This window comes from Cydia pomonella, chromosome 13 (assembly GCF_033807575.1).
Source record: "Cydia pomonella isolate Wapato2018A chromosome 13, ilCydPomo1, whole genome shotgun sequence".
Lineage (NCBI taxonomy): Eukaryota > Metazoa > Arthropoda > Insecta > Lepidoptera > Tortricidae > Cydia > Cydia pomonella.
Window position 1 is genome coordinate 21,409,883 of NC_084715.1, and position 23,843 is coordinate 21,433,725.

Here is a 23,843-nt window from a genome sequence, read left to right on the forward strand (position 1 = left end):
GTAAGATTAGGCTGGCTACGGATATACAGATAAAAATTAGAATCATGCATATGGCGTGCTTACTGACCATTTGTTCCAACAGGTCGAGGTCGAAGACGTCCTCGATGCAGGGCTGGTAATGGTCGAGGCTGGACCGGCGCCGCTCGCTGCTGACGGTGCTGCGCTCGATACTGGTGCGCCGCAACTCCACGCCGAACTTGCCGCTTCCGCGGCGGCTGCTCACTTCCATTTCCTCCACTTTGGTCTCGTCTCGGATCTGGCTGGTCTTGGTAGGCCTCTGGTAACCAGGGATTTTTTCGTGCGGCTTTTCCGCTTCTGGTTGAGTCGGTTTTGGAGATTCGGGCCTTGTAGGATGCCTGGAAATAACTGTCCTTGTAGTAGTGGCAGTTTCGATTGTTTGTCGCATAGGGGACTTAGTGCGAGCGACTTGCGGTAAGTGAGGAGCTAGACGAGCTGGGCTGTCTCTCGGCTTGTCATCTCGAATATGACCAAGACGTTGTGGCCGAGTCAATGAACCGCTTGAAGGACGATCTGTGACATCCGTTTCAGTAGGAGCGTCAGGAACATTGTTTACGTCTGTTGGGAAACCGTCATCAAGCGAAGGATGAAGAACTATGGTCGAATCAGTTTTCGGCGATTTTTTGATGACACCTATATCTGTTAGCTTTGCTGTCTTTGTAGTCTTGGTATCAACAGTATCCTTGGTTTTCTGAGTTGTTGCAATATTTTCAAATAGCGCTTTAGCCTTCTTCACAGCTTCGCTGCTGCGCAAAGTTGTTATTTTTACTGCCGGTATTCTTTCAACTGGTTTGACATTAGGACTGGCATAGTCTTTTGTTTTAGCGTGGGATGAAGTAGTTTCCTTGGAGAAAGATCCCTGCCTTTGATCTTGGGAGTGTAGATGTTTTTCTTTTGAGTCTTGTTTTGTGATGGATTTAGTGTCTTTTATTTCCGTCTCTTCATCTACCGTTTCAACAATTTTTCTCATAATTTCTTCGTGTTGCTCTTTTATCTTCCTTTCTTTATCGTCGGTGCTGTGTGATTCATTCAAAAACTGTTCAGCGGTTTTAACAAACTTATTGACCTTGTCAGATACGCTCAGTAAACATTCGTCACTCTTCAAAGATTCATCAACATTTTTAAGATCAGGGCGCTCAATTTTTTGAGATGGTTTTGTTTTCGGAGATTTTACATTTTCTGCAGTCTCTACAAATAGATGGGCTTTGTCATTGACACTCAATTTCGTGTAATCATCTTGATAAACAGTGTTTACATCATATTCGTCGGTGACACGGCGCGCTGGACTCTTGTCTCTCGTATCCCTTGGGCCTTTGGCAAATTTATGTACTTTCTCTGAAACCGATAGCAGGCACTCGTCAGATTTCAAGTTTTCTTCAACAAAATCAGAGTGAACTCGTTTTTCTGTATCTTTAAAGTGTTTTGCTGCTTCCTTAGGCTTGGTAACAGTATCAATTTTATTTGTAAATTTAGAAACTTTATCAGTAACACTCAAAAGATAGTCGTCGGCTTCGACTATATCATTTTGGGTTCTTTTCACAAACAGTTCCTCATCTTCGGATATTTCAATGATATCATCAACAAGTGACTCAGTTTCGTGAATAGTATGATGAGTTCGTCGACGGAAGTCATCATCTGGTTCACTAACTTCATCAGGAAGTCTGGGAGTCTGAACATCATCCATAAAACTAACTGGGGTCGGACAGATGCGATCAGGAGAGTTCTCTCGCGATGACTTGGCTTGCTCGACATCGATGAGCACGTCATCGTCATCTGTTGGCATATTTAATGCCGTTGCCGACTTGGGCTTCGGAGCTAGCTTCATTTGAGGTTCTTTGATTGTAGACTTCTGTGTTTTAGCTGTAGTTTGTTTAGTTGTCTTAGTTGACATGTCACTAACTTGTATCTCTGGTTTCGATTTCATTCTTTGGGGTGAAGGCTTTTTCGCTTTGATGGACATATCACTGGCAGTTCGTGTAACTTTAGCATCAGTTTTCTTAGGACTGACGTTTTCCTTGTTAAGGTCATTTTTGGGAGCCGGAGTTCTTTTGTTATCCGGTTCAGGTACTCTTGTAGGCGACGGAATCATGCGATGAATTTTAGTAGGAGATGTTTTACCAGTAGTATTCTGTTTTGTAACCCCAGTTTTCTTTAATTCGGATGAAATTACTGATTCAGTTTTTATATTGATTGCAGTAGGCGTGGGTTTCCTAGTTAACTGAGCAGGCGCGGCCTTGCCTCCTTTAGGAACTTGAGGTGATTGAGGGCGCTCAATAGAACTTACGGGTTTTCGTGGAGACGTACTTCTAGCCTTAAGCGGCGTTTCTGGACTCTTCTCTGCTTTTGGAGTTGTCGGCACTGAAGATGGTTTCTTAGTAGGAGACGCATTTCGTGACGGAGGCTTTCCGGTTTCCTTTGGTCCCTTTGGTAATTGTTCTTTAGGTTTCTCTTTAATGTCAACTTCAGTTTTCTTCGGCGTTACTTTGTCTTTAATAACGTTTTGCTGTTTTGTCGTTTTTACTTTTTCAATCACTGAATTACACGTTTCCAGATTTTCAGTAGATATATCAAGATCGTGTAGGCTGGTTGTAGCTTTGCCTGGACTCTTTTCTCGACTCGGCGATCGTGAGTTACGTTCTGGAGACAGTTTTCTTAGAGATTTTTGCACTCTGTCTAATACTTCTTGCTCTCTTTCAGATGCAATAAAATCAGTACTGGTATCAGTCACAGAAGTTACTTTTTTGACTGGCGAAGTAGTTCGGGACTTGGGCTGTTGAGGAATTTTTGTCAATTGAGGTTGAGAATCAAACCTATTTGAGGAATCGGAAGAACGTTCTGGAGTTTTACGTACAGGGGATAGTGAAGACCTTGCAGATTGGAATTTGTTTTCGAACACTTCTGAATCTACACGTTCCACGGTCTTCTTCACATTTGTAGTAGTTGTTTTATCGTCAGAGGTATTAACTAATATGATATCTTGCAATTTTGTCGGGGAACTTTCCCTAGAAGGTGTTTTGGACTTTCTGTCAATTACAGGACTCTTCTCACGACGTACTTGAGTAGTTTTGGTCAGGTCATCTTTTTCTTGGATAATGAAGTCAGTCACTCTTTCCTTAGTATTCGTTACTTCCTGTCTGTAAATATTTTGTCTCAGTGGAGATCCTTCCCTCGGGTCCGGACTAAGACATGGTGATACGCTTGGAGAGCTACGGTTAGATTCAGGCTCCTTTAGATAAGATGTTTTATCGGAAGTAACTTCTACTTTAGATGTGGTTTTGTTGGTGTCTTCCATCATGCCAAGAATCTTGCGACATCTTTCTTCATAAGTCTCCCTTCTTTCAAAAGGCGGTTTTACTTTAGCTGGAGGTCTGGCATCGGTTTTATCTGGATTATCTTTCTTTACGATTTTATGTGCCGGCACATCCTTTATTTCCACTGTAGGTGATACGTTGAAAGTTGATGGCGGTTTTTCAATGGGTGATGCTTGGGTTATGCCTGCCGAAGGCTTTTTCAGAGAACTCTTTCTTGGAAGGACTTCCTTAATAGGAGAAGTTTTCTTTTCAGGTGACGGTGATCGACAAGGAATCTTGGACGGAGATGTAGACCTTTCCAGAGGAAGATTTTCTGGCCTTTTATATGTAGTTGTATTTTCATCTGTTGTTATAGTTTCATAGTAACTCTCGGCATCATCGAGATCTGTGACGATAGTCTGTTGTAGTGGTGGAGAGCTGAAATATACGAATCCACTTACAGACGTCGTAGGAGAACTTTGACCAGTAGATGGTTCTTTTTCGACCGTCTTAGGCTTCCTAGTCGGGCTGGTGGACGGAGTGACCAGTTGACGCGGGCGGTCTTTTACAGTGGTTTTCTTATTTATTTTCTCTGTTGCTTTTTCGGTTGTGATGAAATCAGTAGTGTGTTTGTACTTGTTATCTTTAGAAGGTGATTTCGATGGAGAAACACTTTCCCTAGGAGACTTTCTAGTCGGTGAAATAGGCACTTCGGGAGTTTCTCTTGAAGTAGTTTTTTCCCGACGAGTCAACGAATCATATTTGTCTTCTCTGGTTTCCTTGGTGACATATTTGAAATCGTCTATTTCTTCAGAACGGCGGGTTTTCTTCTCGTATGTTCCAAATTTAGAAGGTGATGGCTCTCTTACTGGGGTATTCCTTTGAGGCGTTGTCGGTGTATCTTTTTCATTATTACGTATTACTTTTGATGTTTCGGTTTTATCAAACTCACTAGTTTTTTTAGTTGACGTGTCATGCTTCGTCAGAGTGTCATACTTTATGTTTGTTATGTTTGTATCAATTGTGGTTTCCTCCACCTCTTCGGAACGTCGCGTTTTTTTGTCGTACGTCCCATATTTGGTAGGCGAAGGCTCTCTTACAGGAGTAGTTTTATCGTATGTGCCATGCTTAGAAGGTGACGGCTCTCTCATGGGAGTGCTACGTTTTGGCGATGTTGAAATATCTTTATCACTGCGAACAGTCTTAGTAGTTTTGTCAACGGAATAGTCATCAGTAGTAGTGGTGTGAGAAGACACAAACTTGGTCTTATCTACTTGTTCGTGGAACGTCACTGGTCCCTTAGGAGGAGAGGGCGAGCGAGAGCCTTTACGCAATGTGGAGCGAGATGGAGATTCAGGGCGGCAGTGGTCTGGGGTATCTTCTTCTGGAACCTTCCTTACTGGTGAAGGGCTCTTTCCATGAACTGGTTTATCAGGAGAGGTTCTTGAATAGTCTATATTGGTTTTGTCAGTGCGTGTGTACATTTTAGTTTCCTCGTCAATGAATTTATAGTGATCTGCATTAACGCTGCTTGTATTCCTGGTATGTTCAAACGGCTTACGCTCTGGACTTTGAAAAGGCGCATGTCTCGTAGGGGTCGAATCTGAAGTCGGTTTACTGGCCGTTGGTCTCATGTAGCCGGGCTTCCTGTCGGGGCTCACACTTGTCCTAGTGGGAGTTGTGTCGTTCGGAGATTTCTCCGAGTTTGGCCGGGTTGATGAGTAGGGTGTTTGGTGCCCTGGCTTGCGATCTGGGCTTTGACTGGGTCTTGAGGACGAGACGTGGGAAGGATGATCAGAAGGTTTTTTTGGACTAGAATCAGTTTCAAAGGGCTGATAAGGTTTTTGACTGTATGGCTTAGCCGGAGATCCTTCTTTATATGAAGGTCTAGACGGACTAGTATGGCGGGGGCCCTCTGTAGGGCTTGGACTAGATCTGTGACTCGGTTTTCTTTCAGGACTCATACTAGGCCTGAAAGTGCTGTCTTGCGGTCGCTTTTCAGGGCTTGCACTTAGTCTTTTGCGGTAACTGTCACTTGGTTTGCGGTCGGGACTCGCGCTATGTCTTGGGGACGTATGCTGCAGTGGTTTCCGGTCCGGGCTCGTAAATCTGTTTGTTTTGGTCTCCGTCACTGAATGAGTTGAGTGGGTGCTGGAGTATCTATCAGATACGGTACGAGATGGTGAGTACCTATCTGCTTTGCTAGGGCTACCACCGCGGCTTGAAGGCTTTCTGTAGGTCTTGTCTGGGCTGACGCTACTTCTTAGTGAGGAAGTGCTAGATTGGAAAGTCCTGCTGCCCGGTGAAGAGGCCCTGGTGGTGGGTCGGGAAGGAGATGGAGAGTCACCTCGTAACGTGCTTGCCCACGCTTGGTGCGTTGGGCTCAGGTCTTGGCTTATCTTCTTCTGTGTGAATTCAGACTGATACGTTGTCTGATATTGATCAGAACTAACTTTTCTTTCAACCACTTCTTCTACTTTCTTATTTTTTGTAACATGGTGAATTTTTTCTCCGTTAGTTGTGGTGTCATTTATCTTTCTTTCATCAGTGATACGTTGAGTATCTTGGGAAGTGTGAATATCGTGCCGATCGGTCTTGTCAATATTTGTTTCATAATCACACCTTGTATCATGAGAAGTTATGAGGACTTTCCTATCTATGGCATCCACGTTTGTATTGAATGCACGTCGAGTATCTTGAGAGGTCACTTCGTGCCGATCGGTACTGTCAACATTCTCATAACGCTGCTGATTTATTTTCTGTTGAGATGTTTCGACATGTTCGTCCTTTTGCGTCGAGGTCGAGTAATCGCTACGTAAATTTCTCTTGAAATCGTAGTCGTCAATATTTCTCTGAGAATCGACGATGTTCGTGATCCTATTGTCAAAATCTTCGCTAGTTTTTCTTGAAGTTTCCTTCACGTCATGTTTGGATATGTAAGAGGATTTGTTTTCGCTCCTGGTTTGGGTGGAAGAGTGCTCGGAGCGCGTGGTAGAGACGGCAGGAGCGCGGTACTCTCGCCGTGTGCTGGTGACTCGCGTCCCATCAGGTAGTTCCCGTGTCTCTATTATCACCTTCGTGTTGCTGTCCGGATAGTCAATCTTTCTGGACACCAACTCACCGTCGTGGCTTCTCAAATTCTGTTCAAAATCGCTTGTCTTTGTGACTTTTGTAATCTCATCGTTTTGTCGAGTTGACTTATAATCATCGTTGGTAACATATGGCACTGATTCTTGTTTCGTTGAGACCTGCTGAACTTTTGAAGAGGAGCTCGAAGTCTTGGTTGAAGAAGAAGAGAAATGTGAGCCGTCGTCAGTCTGCCGCACCACCTGCTCATGCGCGGCGGTGTTGGAGCTGCTCTCGTTTCTTTTCAAACTGGAATGGTCGTCATGGTATTCCGTCACGGCCTGTCGATGCTGATCGACGGCTGCAAACTGTCCCTTCCCACCGTCGACATCGTATCGTCCTTCTATGTTGGCGTTGATGGATTTGATATGCGTGTGGCCATCGTCGGTCGTTCTGTTTTCTGACTCAACATTCCATCCGGCATTCGAGAGCTCCTTGAGATCTGCAAAGAGAAAAGATACTGTAGAACATGTGGTGGTTATTGGTGGTCTGTCACCAGTTAACGAAGCATTAGTTGGTTACTGGTTAGGCTAGGTTGGGTCATTGACCTCCCACAGACACCGCACTGTGAAGCGTTTACGAAGACTCGTGGTCACCACACATATATGCTCTATTTCTGAAATCAAGTACTCACTCGGTTGCATCCAACCGAAGCATTTTACCAGAATTTCTTTACCCTAAAGAACTATATTAATATTTCTGAAAATTACAGGAAGTTGAATTTTGACAGCATGAACTGCGCCTGGTCAAAAATCAGCTTCTTCAGAAGCATTTTCAGAAGTACAAGTATTAGTCGTAGCTTGTCCTTGGTAAAATGCTTCAGACGTGCTTAATATCATTTTATTATAAAATAACCCCCGTTTACTCCTCATACTCTATTCATTAAATTAGTAATTTACACATGTACAGATCGTAGACCGTTTCTAGCAAATAAATATGAGCCAATCCGCTTTCATGGGAGCCTTGACAGTGTGATGACCGTGAGCCATCATGCTTCATCTAGCTAATCTGTGGGCTGCACCTTGGCCGGAGTAGAAGTCCTTGGGCGGTGACCCCGCGTCGCGGACCTCCTTGCTCTTGATGGACTGGAAACTCTGGTCGGCGAAGGAGCGCCCGTGGCTCCGCGGGGCTCCGAACTCACAACCTGGGGAATCCATAACCACTCTAACTGTGCAAAGTTTGCTACACATATAGGGACTGACAAACACTATAAACAGATAGGTACTATACATATGTATGTAAATATAACCTAAATACAATTACAAGAAGGTAATGTGTGCAACTTAATCTTATGACAGGCTGGAACTAACATAGCTTGCTTTTTTTAGATGTGGTTATCTCAAACTCTAAATACCGGGACAATCAGGAGGGATCAAGTTGTACGGACACCACACAAATTTTTCCCATTTGCATTGACAACGGATCCACCGGATTATTCATTGATGTGCAGGCTAAGAATGAATCGGTTAGCCACTTTTCAACTCTATTTTAATTTCTTTTTACTTTTACAGGTAAATTTTGGTTTTGTATTTTAATTTCTTATGTTAAAAATAAATTACTTACACTTATTATTAGTCACGGTAATGAAACACGTACTTTTCACGTTAGCTGAGTGGAATTGAGATTAACCGTTGTATATGCAAATTCGGTGATAAACGAAATGCTTTGCAAGTGAGTTAAATGATCTAATTACTCACCAAGTGTATGCTTTCTAATCTACAACTAAAAATAACTTGAGCATGCTGTAACGGGTGCAAGTGCCTCTACTCTACACATGAAGCGGCGAGCCGAGCCATGCGAAATTACTACTCTACAAGTCTACATATACATACAAATTGTTCAAATGTCTAACTAGGAATGAAGGATATTAGACATACATGTGGCATTGCATCATTATGTTATGATCAGTAAGGTACTCAATAAAAATAAGGTGTTGTTTTCTGACATCACCTTCAATCAGGTGATAAATGCAACCACGATAAACCGCTGGTCCCCATGTTCATTGCATCATAAAAACAAGAATTTATCAATTGTTCCTCTATGAGTTTATCATGTTACATCTTTGTCACGGTTTTGTAAAGACATGTCGTGTCTCATGACATGTCTTTACCACATGATTATGACACTTGTCAACAAACGAATGTCATTGGACCAACAACTTGCCTACTAGAAAAATATTCAGATCATGAAGATTGCTTTCACGACTTATCTGTACATTATTATAAACGTAGCTTAGTACAAGTTTTATTGGCATATACTTTTTCTACGTTTAACTATTTTTAATAGTAAATTGTGGTGTATTTATTTATTTACCTTTAGCATCGAGCGTGGGCTCGGGCGAGTAAAGGTTGCGCAGACGCTCCTCGCGCAGGCGATACATGTGCGCGCGGATCTCTTTCTTTCGTGAAAAGTCCTCTGTCTGCTGCCACTGAAATAGCACGTTTACACAGTCAGTAAAGTTGAGTTCAGGGTGAGGCATTTTGAATGTATATGTAAATATTCTTTATTGCACTACAAAGAAAACAAATTTCGAAACAGATTAACAATGTAAAGAAAGGTAGCAGCAGGCGGTCTTATCGCTGTAAGCGATATCTTCCAGACAATCTTAGGGTAGCAGGATATAAAGAACAGTAAGTTTTATGGGTTTGGGGTGTTGCGCCTGAAACATTTCTTATAGCAATGTGTGCGATATTCAAATGTGAAATTATATTGTAGTAGGAGATTTAAGGTGTTAGTCATAAAGTCTGCCTGATTTAAAATGCCGTTTATGGAAGGTAGAGTTAAGGAATAGAATCTCCATATACCAAAAAGTGTCCGACAAAAAACCATAAATAGGTGGCGCTACAATACCTAGAAATCCTAGAATACTTGAGAAAAAAATCTAATCATAGACAGCGCACTTCACTCCGTCAATAACGCCTAGGTTCTTAGCTTCTTTAGCGCTACTCTGGAGAGATTTGGAACTATTATTTATAGCTGACAGCTGGACACATTTGCAACAGTTCTGCCTATGGAGATTCTATTCCTTGCCTCTGCCTTCCATAATGCTGTTAATCATCGTCAATGAGCGGAATTCTTCATAGCAAAAATCAAACTGTCAGAGGGATTGACCTAACTGTTTTATAGACTTATCGATAAATATTAGGCACTTAACGAAACAAAGTTAAAGTAATGAAATCAGGCTTTTGGATATACATACAAACAAATTAACGGTGTCCCTAATTAGCTGACCGCCACTGTATTTTAGTATAATAGTAAATAATAAAACAGAAAATACTTTTATTTTAAATTTTCTATATGAAACTTATCATGAAAAATTAAAAACAAATATTACTCAGAGTAGGTAACTAATCTCCATTTAAAATAACAGAGTCGAAATCTAAATTGTACTAAATATGTTTTCTTCATCTTCCCTGTAGTAAAAGAAAATATTCATTATCTTTTCAACATTGTCACCTTTCAAATTACTCCTTTTTTCATTGTAGATCCGTTGATAAGATGAAAACGAGCGTTCTGCCTCAGTTGAAGTAACAGGAGCATATTTGTAGTACTCGATAACGGTGTTTTGGCTGTAATCACTTTTTTCTATAAAATCTGCATATTTGCGTATCATGTCGTAGTCCGGAATTCTATCTAGTACTTTAAGTTTTATTTGCACTATGTGAGATCCACACCAATTTAGAATAGTTTTCACCTGGTCAAGTATTAGAAGAGAGTCTAATAAGGAAAAACAGGATGTTTGTAATTTGATTATTGCTTCACATAAAATGCCATAATTTTCTTTTATGTACAACAGATCATTTCTCAAATTATTGTGCTTAAGTACTCTTTTTGCTTCTCTTATTACAGCCGACTCTTCTGAATTTAAGTTTGAAATTACTTCTGTAATACATTCCAAATTTTCTGCATAATATATAGCTGCATTAAGCCATGTGCCCCACCTAGTTATAATAGGTTTTGGAGGCAATGGTACGGATGGACAAATTTGTTTGAATATTCGGACTCTATACTTTAATATTTACTTTAATATGGAGATGCAAGTTGCTTATCAAAGAGGTCAAATGTTACAGAATAATCTTTTAAGTTGATTATGGATACCTAATATCGCATTAGGTAGGCAAAGATATTCCGTAACATCGATAAGTCGATAAAACAGTTAGGTCAATCCCTCTCACAGTTTGATTTTTGCTATGAAGAATTCCGCTCATTGATCATCGTTCATATGACATTTGTGTATGAAATGTTAGAACATGTCAAAATGTAACAGATGTTTGCAAAGCTATGGCGGGTTTTTATTTAGACTAGTCAGTTTCAAGTCTAACATACAGTTAAGCTTAACGGGGTAGTAAATAGTAGTAATGTGTAATGTTTTGTTTTGTAATATGTAATATTACTTAATAACGTAAGTACGTTTGCAGCTAATATGGCTGATGGGATAATGGGGCAGTTGATATGGCCGATGGCCAAGGGTAGGGGGAGGGGCAAACATTTAGTTACAAACCCATAGTACAAGATTTGCTTAGTTTGGGGTTGGGTCAATCTGTGTTAGATTGTCTTTAAATATTATTTATTTTATTATCTGGGGGGGGGGGGGGGGGAGCTTCCTCCACCTGTCAGCCCTAGCAACACCCTCGATTTTCTTTACGTTTGGAATGTTCCAGCAACTGCTACAGGTCGACTTACCATCCGCCGCAGCACGTCCTCGTCGTGGATTAGCGACACGTCACCCTCAGACATCCTGTGGACAAACAAACAGGTGTTCAGTATTTAGCAATAACACTTCCAACTATACTGTATAGCATAGCAAGGGTCCGAGATTATACTCGATGGACTACCCGTCCGTCCCTAATTTATTAGAGTTAGAAATAGATGGGTAGTCTATTTCGCGGGCGAGATACTGTCGCGCTCTTCCAAACTATAAAAAAAAATATTCATTCATCTCTCTTGCGCTAGTCTTTCCACTGTTGGACCAATCCGTCGCCATGTTAACAATGTAATTTCTAGCCTCGTGCTAAAAATTAAAACTCATATATTTAGTACTTTTTGTTTTCTAATAATAATAATTAAAATGTGACCATCGAGTCTGTTTGCTATGCTTCGCCCAACAACTGCACCAACCCCTAGAAGCTCTCGTTTTTTGGAAGGGTTAGGTATTATTTGATTCATATGTTTAATTGCCCGTAGATTTAAATGTATTTTTGGACATTATGAAACGCAGTATTTTCTTAACATGAAGCATTTGAAACCCTCAAAGAATAGCCAGCCAATTAAAATTTATAACAGCAAGATACAATATATGTAGAAACTTGCAAACTGATTTTTTTCCAGCTTGTCTCGGTTACATAAAACAGGTCAATGTTGACCACTTTACCATCATACCGTATATGTATTATGATTATCAGCGTACGTTGGAAGTGAACATGAAGGCTTCCAGTCAGCCATAACTTAATGAAGCTGAATGTCGAACGGTGACGTCGACAGGCATATACATACAGGGCAATTCAAACGTACACTGACATTAGAATATGTGAATGATGTTATTTAGACAACGTGCGTCGTGTACGGACAAGTACCAGCGAGTGATATCTGAATGATATCAGTTAGACAACACAAAGAAACAAATTTCTATGCAGGGGGATCACGCTTTGCGATCCTAGCGAAATAACGGTATTTTTTCAATGATAATCCATTGCGGGAGAAAACGATTTTGAAGTTGATCGCTTCAGCATAATATATTCAAGGTTTATCGGTTTCGCTTTAAAATAGGTATATTTTTATTATTATTTTAATTTTGAAAAAAGGAAGACCTGTAAACCTAGTTTTCATTGTGTCAACCGTCAACACTTCGTGAATTTTATTTCAGAGACGTAACGCCTACCAATGATCAGTTAAGAGCTTAGCTGTAAGTATTTAACCCATACATGCTCATTGGGTCAAGCCACTGAATAAAACTAACTGCTACACATTAAAATTAGAAGGAGAGAGAGCCTGTAACGTCAAGGAGTTCAGAACAATAACTATTTCTGTAGGGCTAAGATGGTCGGTTTTTTTATCATCTGTCATAATGCCTGTCACATTCTAACAAGTGTGTAAGTGCGAAAGTGACACATGAGATGGCAAGTGATAAAAATGCGACCATGATACCGCCGCTGTGTGTATTATATGGGATAAAAGATTAACGATTAAATTCCTAATGAATATTTTTTTAACCATCAACGCAAAAAAGTTTGTTAGAAGTCTGAGCGCTGAGTGTGTCTGTCTGTGGCACCGCAGTTTTTAAATTGGTAAACCGATTTGGATGCGTTTTTTTATATGGGAAAGCAGGTTTTATAGCGCTGGTTCAACCTTTCATTACGATGGTTTTTTAACTTATGAAATGCATTGCACACCCACAAAAACGATACTAGAAATAGTTGCATCATACTAATGACACAAATAAATGCGATTTATACAGCCTATACTTTTAGGGTAATGCAACCAATCACAAAAAAAGATTTGCAGTAATCCGCCAATGATAACTCATCTGTGACAGCTAAGGCCGCGCCAGCCAATCAGGGCTGTCTGTCAGCCATCTGTTATCGACGAGGCCACGGGATTGGCCGGCCGACGCGCCATTTTTGGCGTTGCCGTTTAGGCTGTTTTGTTTGAGCACATGTTCATGTATTCTTTATGTGACAGACCATATGGTGTGAGTTGACAGTTCGGTTTTTTGCCAATAGGTTCGTAATCATGTCATGTAATGTTGTTTAAATTAAAAGTGACACTATTACATTAATGGCAGCTGCGGAGAAATCTCATAGAAGAAGAGCATAGAAGTTTTAAATTTTGTATGAAGAGGGTCAATTATTTATCTAGTCGAATATACCTGAACTAAATTGAATAGACGTACTTATTTTAGCATGTTTTCGTCTCGTTACTACCGGTGTCAGGAAGCGGCGTAGCTACGTATTATCGAAGGCTAAGCACGATCATCGATCACCACAAAAGTACGGTCAAGGAATTTAATTTCCTACCCATTTCGTACCTTGTCACAGTGACAAACAACATGAAACTCGCTAGAGACCTCATACTATTGTCACTGCGACAAGGTACGAAATGGGTAGGAAATTAAATTCTTTGACTGTAGTACGTGCATTGTCTTGTATATTACTTGGTAAAGACGGGCCTTACGGGCGCTACGAAGTGGGTCAGTTCATTTCGTTGGTGCGCAAATTTCGTTTCTGCACAGGTTTTTTGGTGCCCATGTTCGCTCGGCATTATATGAACGGGCCTATCTTTACTTTTCAATTCTTTGACTGCCTATCGTTTTAATGATTTGATTACATCACAGTTCTAATAACATTGGTTAAATGAATCGTTCCTCATAGAATGATATATCCCAGATTCTCAGAAACTCCCACATCAATTTCTTAGAATAATGCCTAGAACATATCACGAAACGGAGGCTCTTCTTGTACCAAGTTAACGCACGCGCACACGCACACGCACACACACACACACACACACACACACACACACACATATTTGTATAGTAGTATCCACCGTTTTGTAATGTATTTTAGTGTGTTGTTATATATTAGTTTTTTAATCTTCTCTTTCTGATTTGTAACGTCTGTACCTATTTGTAACGTCTTTATACTTATTGCCAATGTATTGCACTCAAGGGTCCCGAGATACAGGCTCAGCCTAGTTTGGGGTCCGCCAGTATACCAATTATGTTTTTCTGTGTTCTGTATAGAAATAAATAATTTTTAATTTTAATTTTTAATTTTAGAATAGTAAAATTACTGGTAATTATAAATTGAGCAGTCTAAACTAGTGTTGCGTGTTGGTTCGTCAAGACTCGAGTCCTTTGGGTCCTATGCGTTATATCTCGACCATGTTTTTCAGGCTCTTGAATAATGAAGTCGACACTTGAGTTATTTTTACGTTGTGAGAGACCCAAGTCTTTTGTAGATTTTGAGTCTTGTTTAAATGACTCAAGTTATATATACAGAATTCTCTTTTTTAGAAGAAATTATAAAAATAATTGTCTTCATATCATGTACAATTCATGTGTTAGACCTCCAGCTTCGTACGCAGGGTCATTACCGACTAAAATTCGGAGGCCGTTATATGCTTACACCTATAAATAAAATAAGTTTTACAGTACATATGGTGCTACTTTACCGCACTAGTGCGATACTTAGCACTTTACGTAACTATATCGAAAATTTAAAGGGTCATATATACTGTAATAGTACATTACGATACAAGTGCGAAAAATAGGAAATTCGAAACGAGAGGCGATAAATTAAAACACGACCGAAGGGAGTGTTTTAAATCGACACGAGCTCCGAATTACCTATTCGCACATGTATCGTACAACGGTTTACAGTACATATGGCCCTTTAAATGTTCGACACAGTAACGTAATATGCTAATTTTCGCACTAATGCGGTAAAGTAGCACCATATGTACTGTAAAATGTTGTACGATACATGTGCGACTAGGCAATTCGCAACTCGTGTCGATTTAAAACACTCCCATGTATCCCCACTCGTTCCATCGCTTCCTATTTTACGCACTTGTATCGTAATGTACTATTATAGTGTTTTTATACGACGACCGGTCTGGCCTAGTGGGTAGTGACCCTGCCTATGAAGCCGATGGTCCCGGGTTCAAATCCTGGTAAGGGCATTTATTCGTGTGATGAATATGGATATTTGTTCCTGAGTCATGGGTGTTTTCTATGTATTTAAGTATTTATAAATATTTTTATATTATATATATCGTTGTCTAAGTACCCTCAACACAAGCCTTATTGAGCTTACTGTGGGACTTAGTCAATTTGTGTAATAATGTCCTATAATATTTATTTATTTATTTATTTATTTATTTATTTATTTATTTATTTATTTATACATAATGATACAAATAGATCTTCCAAGCCACGTGCAGTATCTAAGAGCAATCCAATTGAAGCATTTCCCTCGCCTAAACGATGTATCACAATCAATGAGTCAATAATTTCATCTGCGCAATTAGCCTTGTGTCCTTTTCTCGCTAGGCATACTACATATTACACTGTTCATGTACGTCCATGTTTGGTGCTATGGCCTGGAACGCCTTGCCCTGCTTTTGAAGCGTTTTTACTTGAAACCCGTTTTGAGGGTTAAATAAGATGACATTTAAAAATTGGAGGTCGGGGGTTTTGGCTAGTTGGTGTGGCGGTTTTACTTTTACCTGAAAAGTTGTGACTTCTAATTTAAGTCCGTTAGGATGGAGGTGTCATGTCAGTTGACTGGTGTCAATAGTTTCGTTTTTATAGCGTTTTATCAGACTTTTAATAATTATATAAATATTATAGGACATTTTTACACAAATTGACTAAGTCCCACAGTAAGCTCAATAAGGCTTGTGTTGAGGGTACTTAGATAACGATATATATAATATATAAATATTTATAAATACTTAAATACATAGAAAAAACACCCATGACTCAGGAACACACATGCTCATCACACGAATAAATGCCCTTGCCAGGATTTGAACCCGGGACCATCAGCTTCGTAGGGAGGGTCACTAGGTCACTACCCACTAGGCCAAACCGGTCGTCAAAGCAGTAAAATACTAAAAAAGATCCTTGCTTGGTAACATATAGTTGTACAAACGTTTTACTTGTTACCTGCACGGCTACCACGAGGTGGCATTTGACATTTATGTTAGCGACTGCGTGAACTGGATCCCTTTTCTTCTCTATCACACCAATACATAAGTGCGAGCGAGAAGGACTGCGATCGAGTTTACGCAGTCGCTGACGTAAACGTCAAGTGTCAAAAGGGTTATCTTGTAAGAATTCGATATGTTTTGGTATAAGGTAAAAGGTAGGTACGTATTTGTATGATTTGATATGACATATATATTTTTTAATCAAATTTCTCTAAAGAAAAGAAGCTACTGTATGTAATGGCATGATTTCTATAATAGTAGTCTAAATTGTATTTATTGCATGTTTGATAAGATGTAATGTTTCGAAAAGTGTCCCGCCGAGTTTCTTGCCGGTCCATATTGGGATACCCTCCTCCAATTGAGGGGGGATTTAAATCTTCTCGGGTCAGAGGTGTAGTGTTAGAGCCGGTGTAGCTTTATTTGACGTTCATAAGCGCATTGTAATATGCCTACTTGAATAATAAAATATCTCTATTTCTATCTCTCTCTAAGTTTGTGTATTTCTGTCGTAGCGAATCTAGTGACCAGTACCCCTAAGTGTAAATATTTTCGACAGCGAAACGTTACGTACGCGTTTGCGTTAAGTGTCATTTTGTATGAGATTTTTGACTTTCCAAAACGTCCCGCTTGGCGCGCTGTTCAAAATCCCATACAAAATGAGACTTAACGCAAACGCGTACGTCACGTTTCGCTATCGACTAAATTTACACTAGGGGCACTGATTTTGATGAGGAGTATCAGTCAATTTGACTGTAATTTTGAATTTTTTATTACAATTCGTTTCATCCACGATTTGTCGAATCTAACCTTCAATAGGTAACATGAAATTACGAGCCGACGCACGCGTCTTCGTGAATGATACGATCCATACTTTCATTAAATATAAATAAAACAATACAATACAAAAAATAACACCCAGATTATCACCAATTTGCTTCATAGGTATTAAAGATGCTGTGTCAGGCACTGGGACATTTACTTATAGCTGTTGTCGTTTACCTATCCAACGTAAACACAGCTAATAAAACACTAGTTCCATATAAGGTATTGTACGCGAACACAATGTCAAACACAGCACCAAAATAAGAAACTGGTTTAGTAGGTCGATCACACAAAAGTATGGAGCTATCAGGCAGATTAGACGATGTAGTACGACACACTTTTTCGAAATTTAATTACTCTATGAACTAAAAACTATCTTTCAGTGGACCTTAATGAACCCTTATTATTTAAATAAGGTGTAATGTATACAGGATGTACATTTAGACACCTTTTATTTAATTTACGGGGTGAATATATAGCTCATACTGAGCAACTTTTACTATCAACCCCGAAATCGCGAAAAAAATTGACTCCCATATAAAATACATTGTAGACACACTCAAGGGACCGGACGCTAGAGGTCTCGTTACATAGAGAGAAATTAATATTAAGTAAAGCATGCCTCTATGGCCAACAAATGTGGACGTTATAGGAAGTGAATCGTTATGTCGAGTAACGCTATATCTTATGGAGTTTAATAAAATAGCCATTTATATCGACATTAAATTATTACATGTTTGTCAGGTTGAGTTTGTCAAAAATTTATTGAAACATCAAAAGAAAATTAGTTGTTATGTATGTCGCGTCTCAAAAAAATTATTGTCATCGGTCGACTTGCCTATGGAGTAGACACTGTAAGATAGAAGTACTAGTGCTCGACGCTGCACTAGTACTCGACATGGGCACTTTATGTCAAAGTGACAAGGATTAAGTTCGAATACAGAAAAATCTTCGTTGTTCAAATTTAACCTATATTTCCATGAAATAAAGTGCCCATGTCGGTGACTAGTGCAGCGTCGAGCACTAGTACTTCTACCTTATCAATATCAGCCAACCAAAATGCATGTATGGGAGGGTCATTTTTTTTAAATGTCCCAGTATGATCTATTATGTTCACTATGGTATTACTTTTTGTATTGCTGTTGATGCCTCAAATAAATAAATACAAATAAATAAAATCATTATGGTGGAGAGCCTGGGATTGGGGTCTCATCAAAATCGACGATGTGAAGATATTGAGAAATTGAAATGAAATGCCTTATTGAGCTTACTGTGGGCTTAGTCAATTTGTGTAATAATGTCCTATAATATTTATTTATTTATAACTTCTATATTTGCGTCGAGGTTAAAAATATGTGAATCTATTAAGTATGGAATACTTTACTACGAGTATATCAAAATTAAAAAATAAGAAAGTGCGCAATTCCAAAGATTACAAGTTCTTTGGAATTGCGCACTTTCTTATTTTTTCACGTACTTTAATTGCTGAGACATTTTAGGGTTTACTTTAAATTGGACATTTCATAACGTTAATATTGACAACCAAGTTAGCTTGAACCTTATTTATTATTAGTTTGAACCTTAGCTGGATCAATTAACATCTGTGACCGTACAACCAACCCGCTGCGTCCAAAATTGGAACAAGTTAACATAACGCAACTAGTTTTATCCCAACTTCGGATAACACGAGATTTAGTGGCCATTAGGCGAGCCTCTGATTACGACACCGGACAGTTTTGGGACCGCTTGAAATATACGATGTGTCAAAGAATAAGTTATTGTGCAGAGAAAGACTAATAGATACCGCATTATGAAGCGTTAACGAAGGGCGCGAGGTTACCACACATAGGTACAGTCACGTTCGAAAATATCGGTACAAAAAATGTGCCAAAATTATGTATACCTTAATATATGGGCAATAAAGTCGTGTGTGTACTGTACAATTGCGATGAGGACACCTGTTGAGTTTTCTATCTAGTTTAATATAAAGAAAATGAGGAATTTATCAAGATAAATTGGGCTCCAAAATATATGGCAATTATAAAAAAATACAAGACGAAAAATTTTCAACATTAAGTTTTTTTTTTCACCATCACGTACCGTTTTACTATCTGAATAAGACTCCAGAGAGCCTACCGCGAACTACGTTCGACGTGTTGTCCCTGTCACACTTACGTATGAATTTACAAGTGCGATAGAGAGGCAATACTTCGAACGTGGTTCGCGGTAGGCCCCCAGGTGTAGTGACTAGTGACCACGAGTTGTCTTATAAAGGATGACTCACTTTAGACCGGCCCGGGGCCGGGCCGGCACGTCTGATACTTCGTATTCTCTAGAAAGCATCACGTGATCTTGTGATAGAGAGAGATGACTACGCTACGCTACGGAGCGTTAACGATTGTAACGTTGACTACGCGGCCTGGGCCGGTCTAACGTGAGTCATCTTTACTGGGTATCTCCCTGTAACACGAGAAAATAACTTAAACATAGATTGTAATGTACACCTCAACTGATAACACTTTTGTTAATTAACGTAACTTTTGAAAATTATGAAGTCCTTAGACTTCCTATTTTTCATACATATTAAATATTATTTTTCTATGTACGCTGTTGAGTGTAATTCATGTTGCTTGTTGACGCCTTAAACATAACATAATTCGGAATACATTGCGTTTATAATCTATAAAGTGTGCTAAAAATCAAACTCCTATACAACGCAATCATTAAACCCATCTGGACCTATGGGATCCAACTATGGGGAACTGCTAGTGATAGTAACATAGGTAATGTGTCTTGAAAGAGCACAGAACGCCATTCTTCGTGTGAAGAACTATATTGAGCGCTATATTGAGGCATCCTAACCCACTGGCTTCAAATTACTGGATAAGACTGAAACTGTATACAGACTTAAAAGGAAGCAAATCGTTCAAAATTTATGTGTGGGTAAATGAAACGATTGTCTCCAAAACTCTAATTTCAATTCCTACATACATGGCAATGGCGATACGATGGGAATTCTCAACGGAAAAAAATTCAAAACAAGTTATTTTGAAAAGTCGCTGAACACATGTTGGTCAGTTTGAGTACAGCCTACAGTATAATATCTTGCTCCTGTTACAGGCCCCACCCGGTATATGCTCCATCTTAGGGCGGCACGTATTGCAACCTTATGAGGTACAGAACATTACGGGGCAAAGAATCTGGAACTTCCTGGATTCAACGGGCGTTAGTAATGAACTTTAAAGGGCTGTCACAATAGATCACTGCCTGGTCGACGTGGCACTCAAAGGCCCACAAACTCCAATAATAATAATAATAATATGCTCCATCTTGTAGGTGAGGCGATCTGTGTTAAAGAAGGAACACCGTCACTAGTAGCATAATGAGTCGTATTTGTTTTGTATTCTCACGAAACTGTTCCTCGGGTCGTTCAACTGTTTGTTGTTGTTAACTTAAACCCATGCTTGGTGGAATTAAACCTTTATATCAAAGTTCAACAGTGACTCGAGATACGTTGCCGTAGCAACACGTGTAATAAAGTTAATAAGCCTTTATTATTATTTAACCGAAGAGTATGGCGAAGATTGACGAGGAGAAACGATTATCAAAATATTTTCAGTAATGTTTTAGGTCCGCAGATATATAATAAAATCCCAGCTACCATTAAAAGCAGTAAGACACGCTTAGATTTCCTGTTACAAAAGGCCTACTATTCAATCTCTGAATGTCTATCTGAATGAAGTTAAAATAACTTAGATATGTACCTATAATCATTGTATAATTGTTTGTTGTTTTCCATAGTGCAGAATTTTGGCTTTTCAAATTATTATTTTTTATTGTTAACTAGTTTACCAAAATTAAATTATTATATTATCTGTACCTATATTTATTACTTAGTTACAATACAATTTATTTAAAAACACAACATAATACATATAAAACTTAAAATCTAAATCTAAAAATAAATAAAACTAATCTTAAAATAAATAATTAAAAACCTACCTATATTACTACTACTGATATTGTTTGGTATGTTGACAATGTATAATCAATACTGAATAAATTAATATGAATATGAATAATGTTAATAACCAGAGTGAAAAATGTAGACTGTTTGTATGGAAGGTGGTTACGGGGCGGTCATCCACTTCCGTCTGAATATGTCCCGTCCGTCGTGACCTGTTTAAGGTCCCATTAACGACTGTCGATAGAGCCCCGATAAGCCTCGTGCGTTACAGACCTCAATAGGTCCATTAGGCGGGGAAAGGTGATGTCATGTTACTGACGTCTTACCTATATGTATTGTCTCAAAATAGGTACCCAGTTAAAGTTTTTGTTGTATTTTGACGGCTTCTATCAAACAGTGGTTAATTGAATATCTACATACGAGTATAAGTTAAAAAAAATCTGAGTTTTTATTGCACCTTACATACATAATAGGTAACCTGCACCAATGTATGTAATCAGGTTACTTATATATTGCAGGTCAAAATTAAAAACACAATAATTTGATAATTACGTGTAGATCTGTACTACAAGTCTAAAATAATTTAATACATCCGATCTAACTCAATAAATAATACCGAAAAGATATAAGACGGATTGTGTTCCATCTCACAGTTACCCAACTGACCAAAATCGAACCTTATTAATCGGAAATAAGGCCCATCAATGTTCAAGAGTCCTGCTGCGTTGGTGGTCCACTAATCTCCTGCGCAGACGCAGGTCTATAGTAAATCATAGCAGCATTAGTATTGGATGACAGACGGAAACGTCGCATCCATTAGCTTACACTTACACGGTGTAAGTGGAATCAGTATGTTAACTTCAGGCCAAATAATAATCTCCAATACGGCTACCACCAGTTTGAAATTGACATATATAACTTACTTTATATCCATCTCGCTCTAATGTGTGAGTACGAGCGAGATGTATATAAAGTAAGTTACGTAGACATGGTGAATATATCAGTTTGACACTCAAGTCAAGATAAGCGCGAGTATATAAAAACACGCAGCTGTTTATTGGGTTTATGAGTTAAAAATATAACTGACTGCAGAATACTATAGTCTCGCAAAGAAAATAAAATGAAGATTCCTTGTTTTATAATATATAATCGCGTTAAACGCGCGCGGTTGTTATACTTATGCGATAAACACAGCATAGAACAAATTACAATGCGTAAATGCGTGCACTACTGTCTAAAACAATGTAGTATCATTCGATTATCTGATGTAAAATGGGCGTGCGGCAAACGCATTGCGTTTAACGCTGCGTTTATCGCATAAAACAACGTCGCGCGCTTTAGAATCCTTATTTGTTTTGTGTTGTCATTGATCTTAATAAATTCGAATACTGATACTCGACTACTTGTGTTTGTGTATCAAATATCACCTTATTTATTTTTGAGATCAGTTATGATCTTTCTAGTTTACGACTAAGTTTTTGATAGGTAACTCTCAAAACTTTTGTTAGATTATTCACTATTGATCATACTGTCTATTACTATAGGTACTACAATACTAAATATAGTCAACGTACTGTGTCAATACTTTCACTGCGTTAGGTCTTGTTACTTATAACTTATAAATATGAAGTGGGTACACGCGGTTAGCCGGACCAGTGGAGCGTTTAAATAGCACCTGTGAACCTTCTTCTATTAATGCGCTGTGCAATTACTACTTTTTATACAATCGACCGCTAATGCACCCGAAAATGAACTTTATTACAAGGACATTAGGTAAAAAGTGTAAACACTTCTGAGGCCCACCTTACTCAACGGTTTGTATGGCAAATGAGCTTGTCAAGCAGTTGCAATAAACATTGTTTTATTTTATTGTGCAATAATTTTAATTTTTTATTTATTTATTTTTTATTTGGAGATCCAACAGCTGTGACATTAACATAGAAAAATATAGTAGATACAGGAAGCCAATTATAGGAACTCACAGGTAGTGACATAATACTAAACTAAGATTACGCACTATTGCAACCACATATGTGAACAAAGCGAATACAAATGATACTTAATAAGGATTATGTGGGAGTTCAAAATACTAATTAATTACTCATATAAAATTTGATGACAATTTCCCTTATCCGTACCTACCTGTATCTCATTTTATCCCTGCAGCTAATTTTCCATTGATTATAAATAAACAAATATAAGTTCTGTAATTATAGATTGGATTTTTGTTCTTCAACTGGCACTGGCACGAGGACATTTTATAGAAATTTAATAGTTCCATTGAAATCATAAGATTTTTTTGCGTAAACATTTTGGTTCGTTTATTCTAGTTTGAAAAATCTTCCTCGCTTATCGTTTAGACTCCTACCTATCGCCTTACCTACTTAGCTACCTATCACCAACGTGTCAAAAAACATTCAATTGAATTGAAAATCTCCCGTAGGTACAAAAGAACTGGGTAAGAATAAATCAAAAACATATATAAGGGCTAAAATAACAACCCTTAGGTACTCAGTACTCAGTACTCTTTTTGTCTGAAGATAAAAAACTTCTCGAAATAGTTTAAAGACGATTATGACCCTTAAAATCTAAAAATAAACCTTTCACGGATAATTAGTAAAGTTGCCTGATAAGAGTGATAAGCTAATAATGGCTTACAGCTTCAAAATTAAAATGCATTATAATATAACTAAAACACTGAAATATCTACCTTATCACGGTACAATATAGTCTAAATCTGTTATAAGTTGGCGTGATGTTTGATGTTCTATTGTTTTCGCCAGGATTCGTGCCTGGAGGCCGCGAAACGAAGATCGTCTGTCTCTATACCTATTGCTCTTGTGTTATTGGAGTGACAGAGATGCAAATTGTACAGGAATTTCGATTTTCGAATGTGTTGCACCGGCCAC

At 38.7% G+C, this 23,843-nt stretch overlaps 1 protein-coding gene across 6 annotated transcripts in view; it reads right to left on the bottom strand.

Moving 5' to 3' along the window:
- The window catches only part of LOC133524583 (titin), a 108,330-nt gene that overhangs the window by 54,289 nt on the left and 30,198 nt on the right, over positions 1-23,843 (bottom strand). For 5 of the 6 annotated variants that reach the window (XM_061860665.1, XM_061860664.1, XM_061860669.1 and 2 more), the window contains exons 2-5: positions 11,118-11,172; positions 8,748-8,862; positions 7,456-7,578; positions 68-6,876 (exon numbers count right to left, since the gene is read on the bottom strand). In XM_061860665.1, the coding sequence (XP_061716649.1) occupies positions 68-6,876; positions 7,456-7,578; positions 8,748-8,862; positions 11,118-11,171 (7,101 nt within the window). In that variant the 5' untranslated portion in view covers position 11,172. The remainder of the gene's footprint in view (positions 1-67; positions 6,877-7,455; positions 7,579-8,747; positions 8,863-11,117; positions 11,173-23,843) is intronic. The other variant, XM_061860666.1, reaches the window with a different exon arrangement.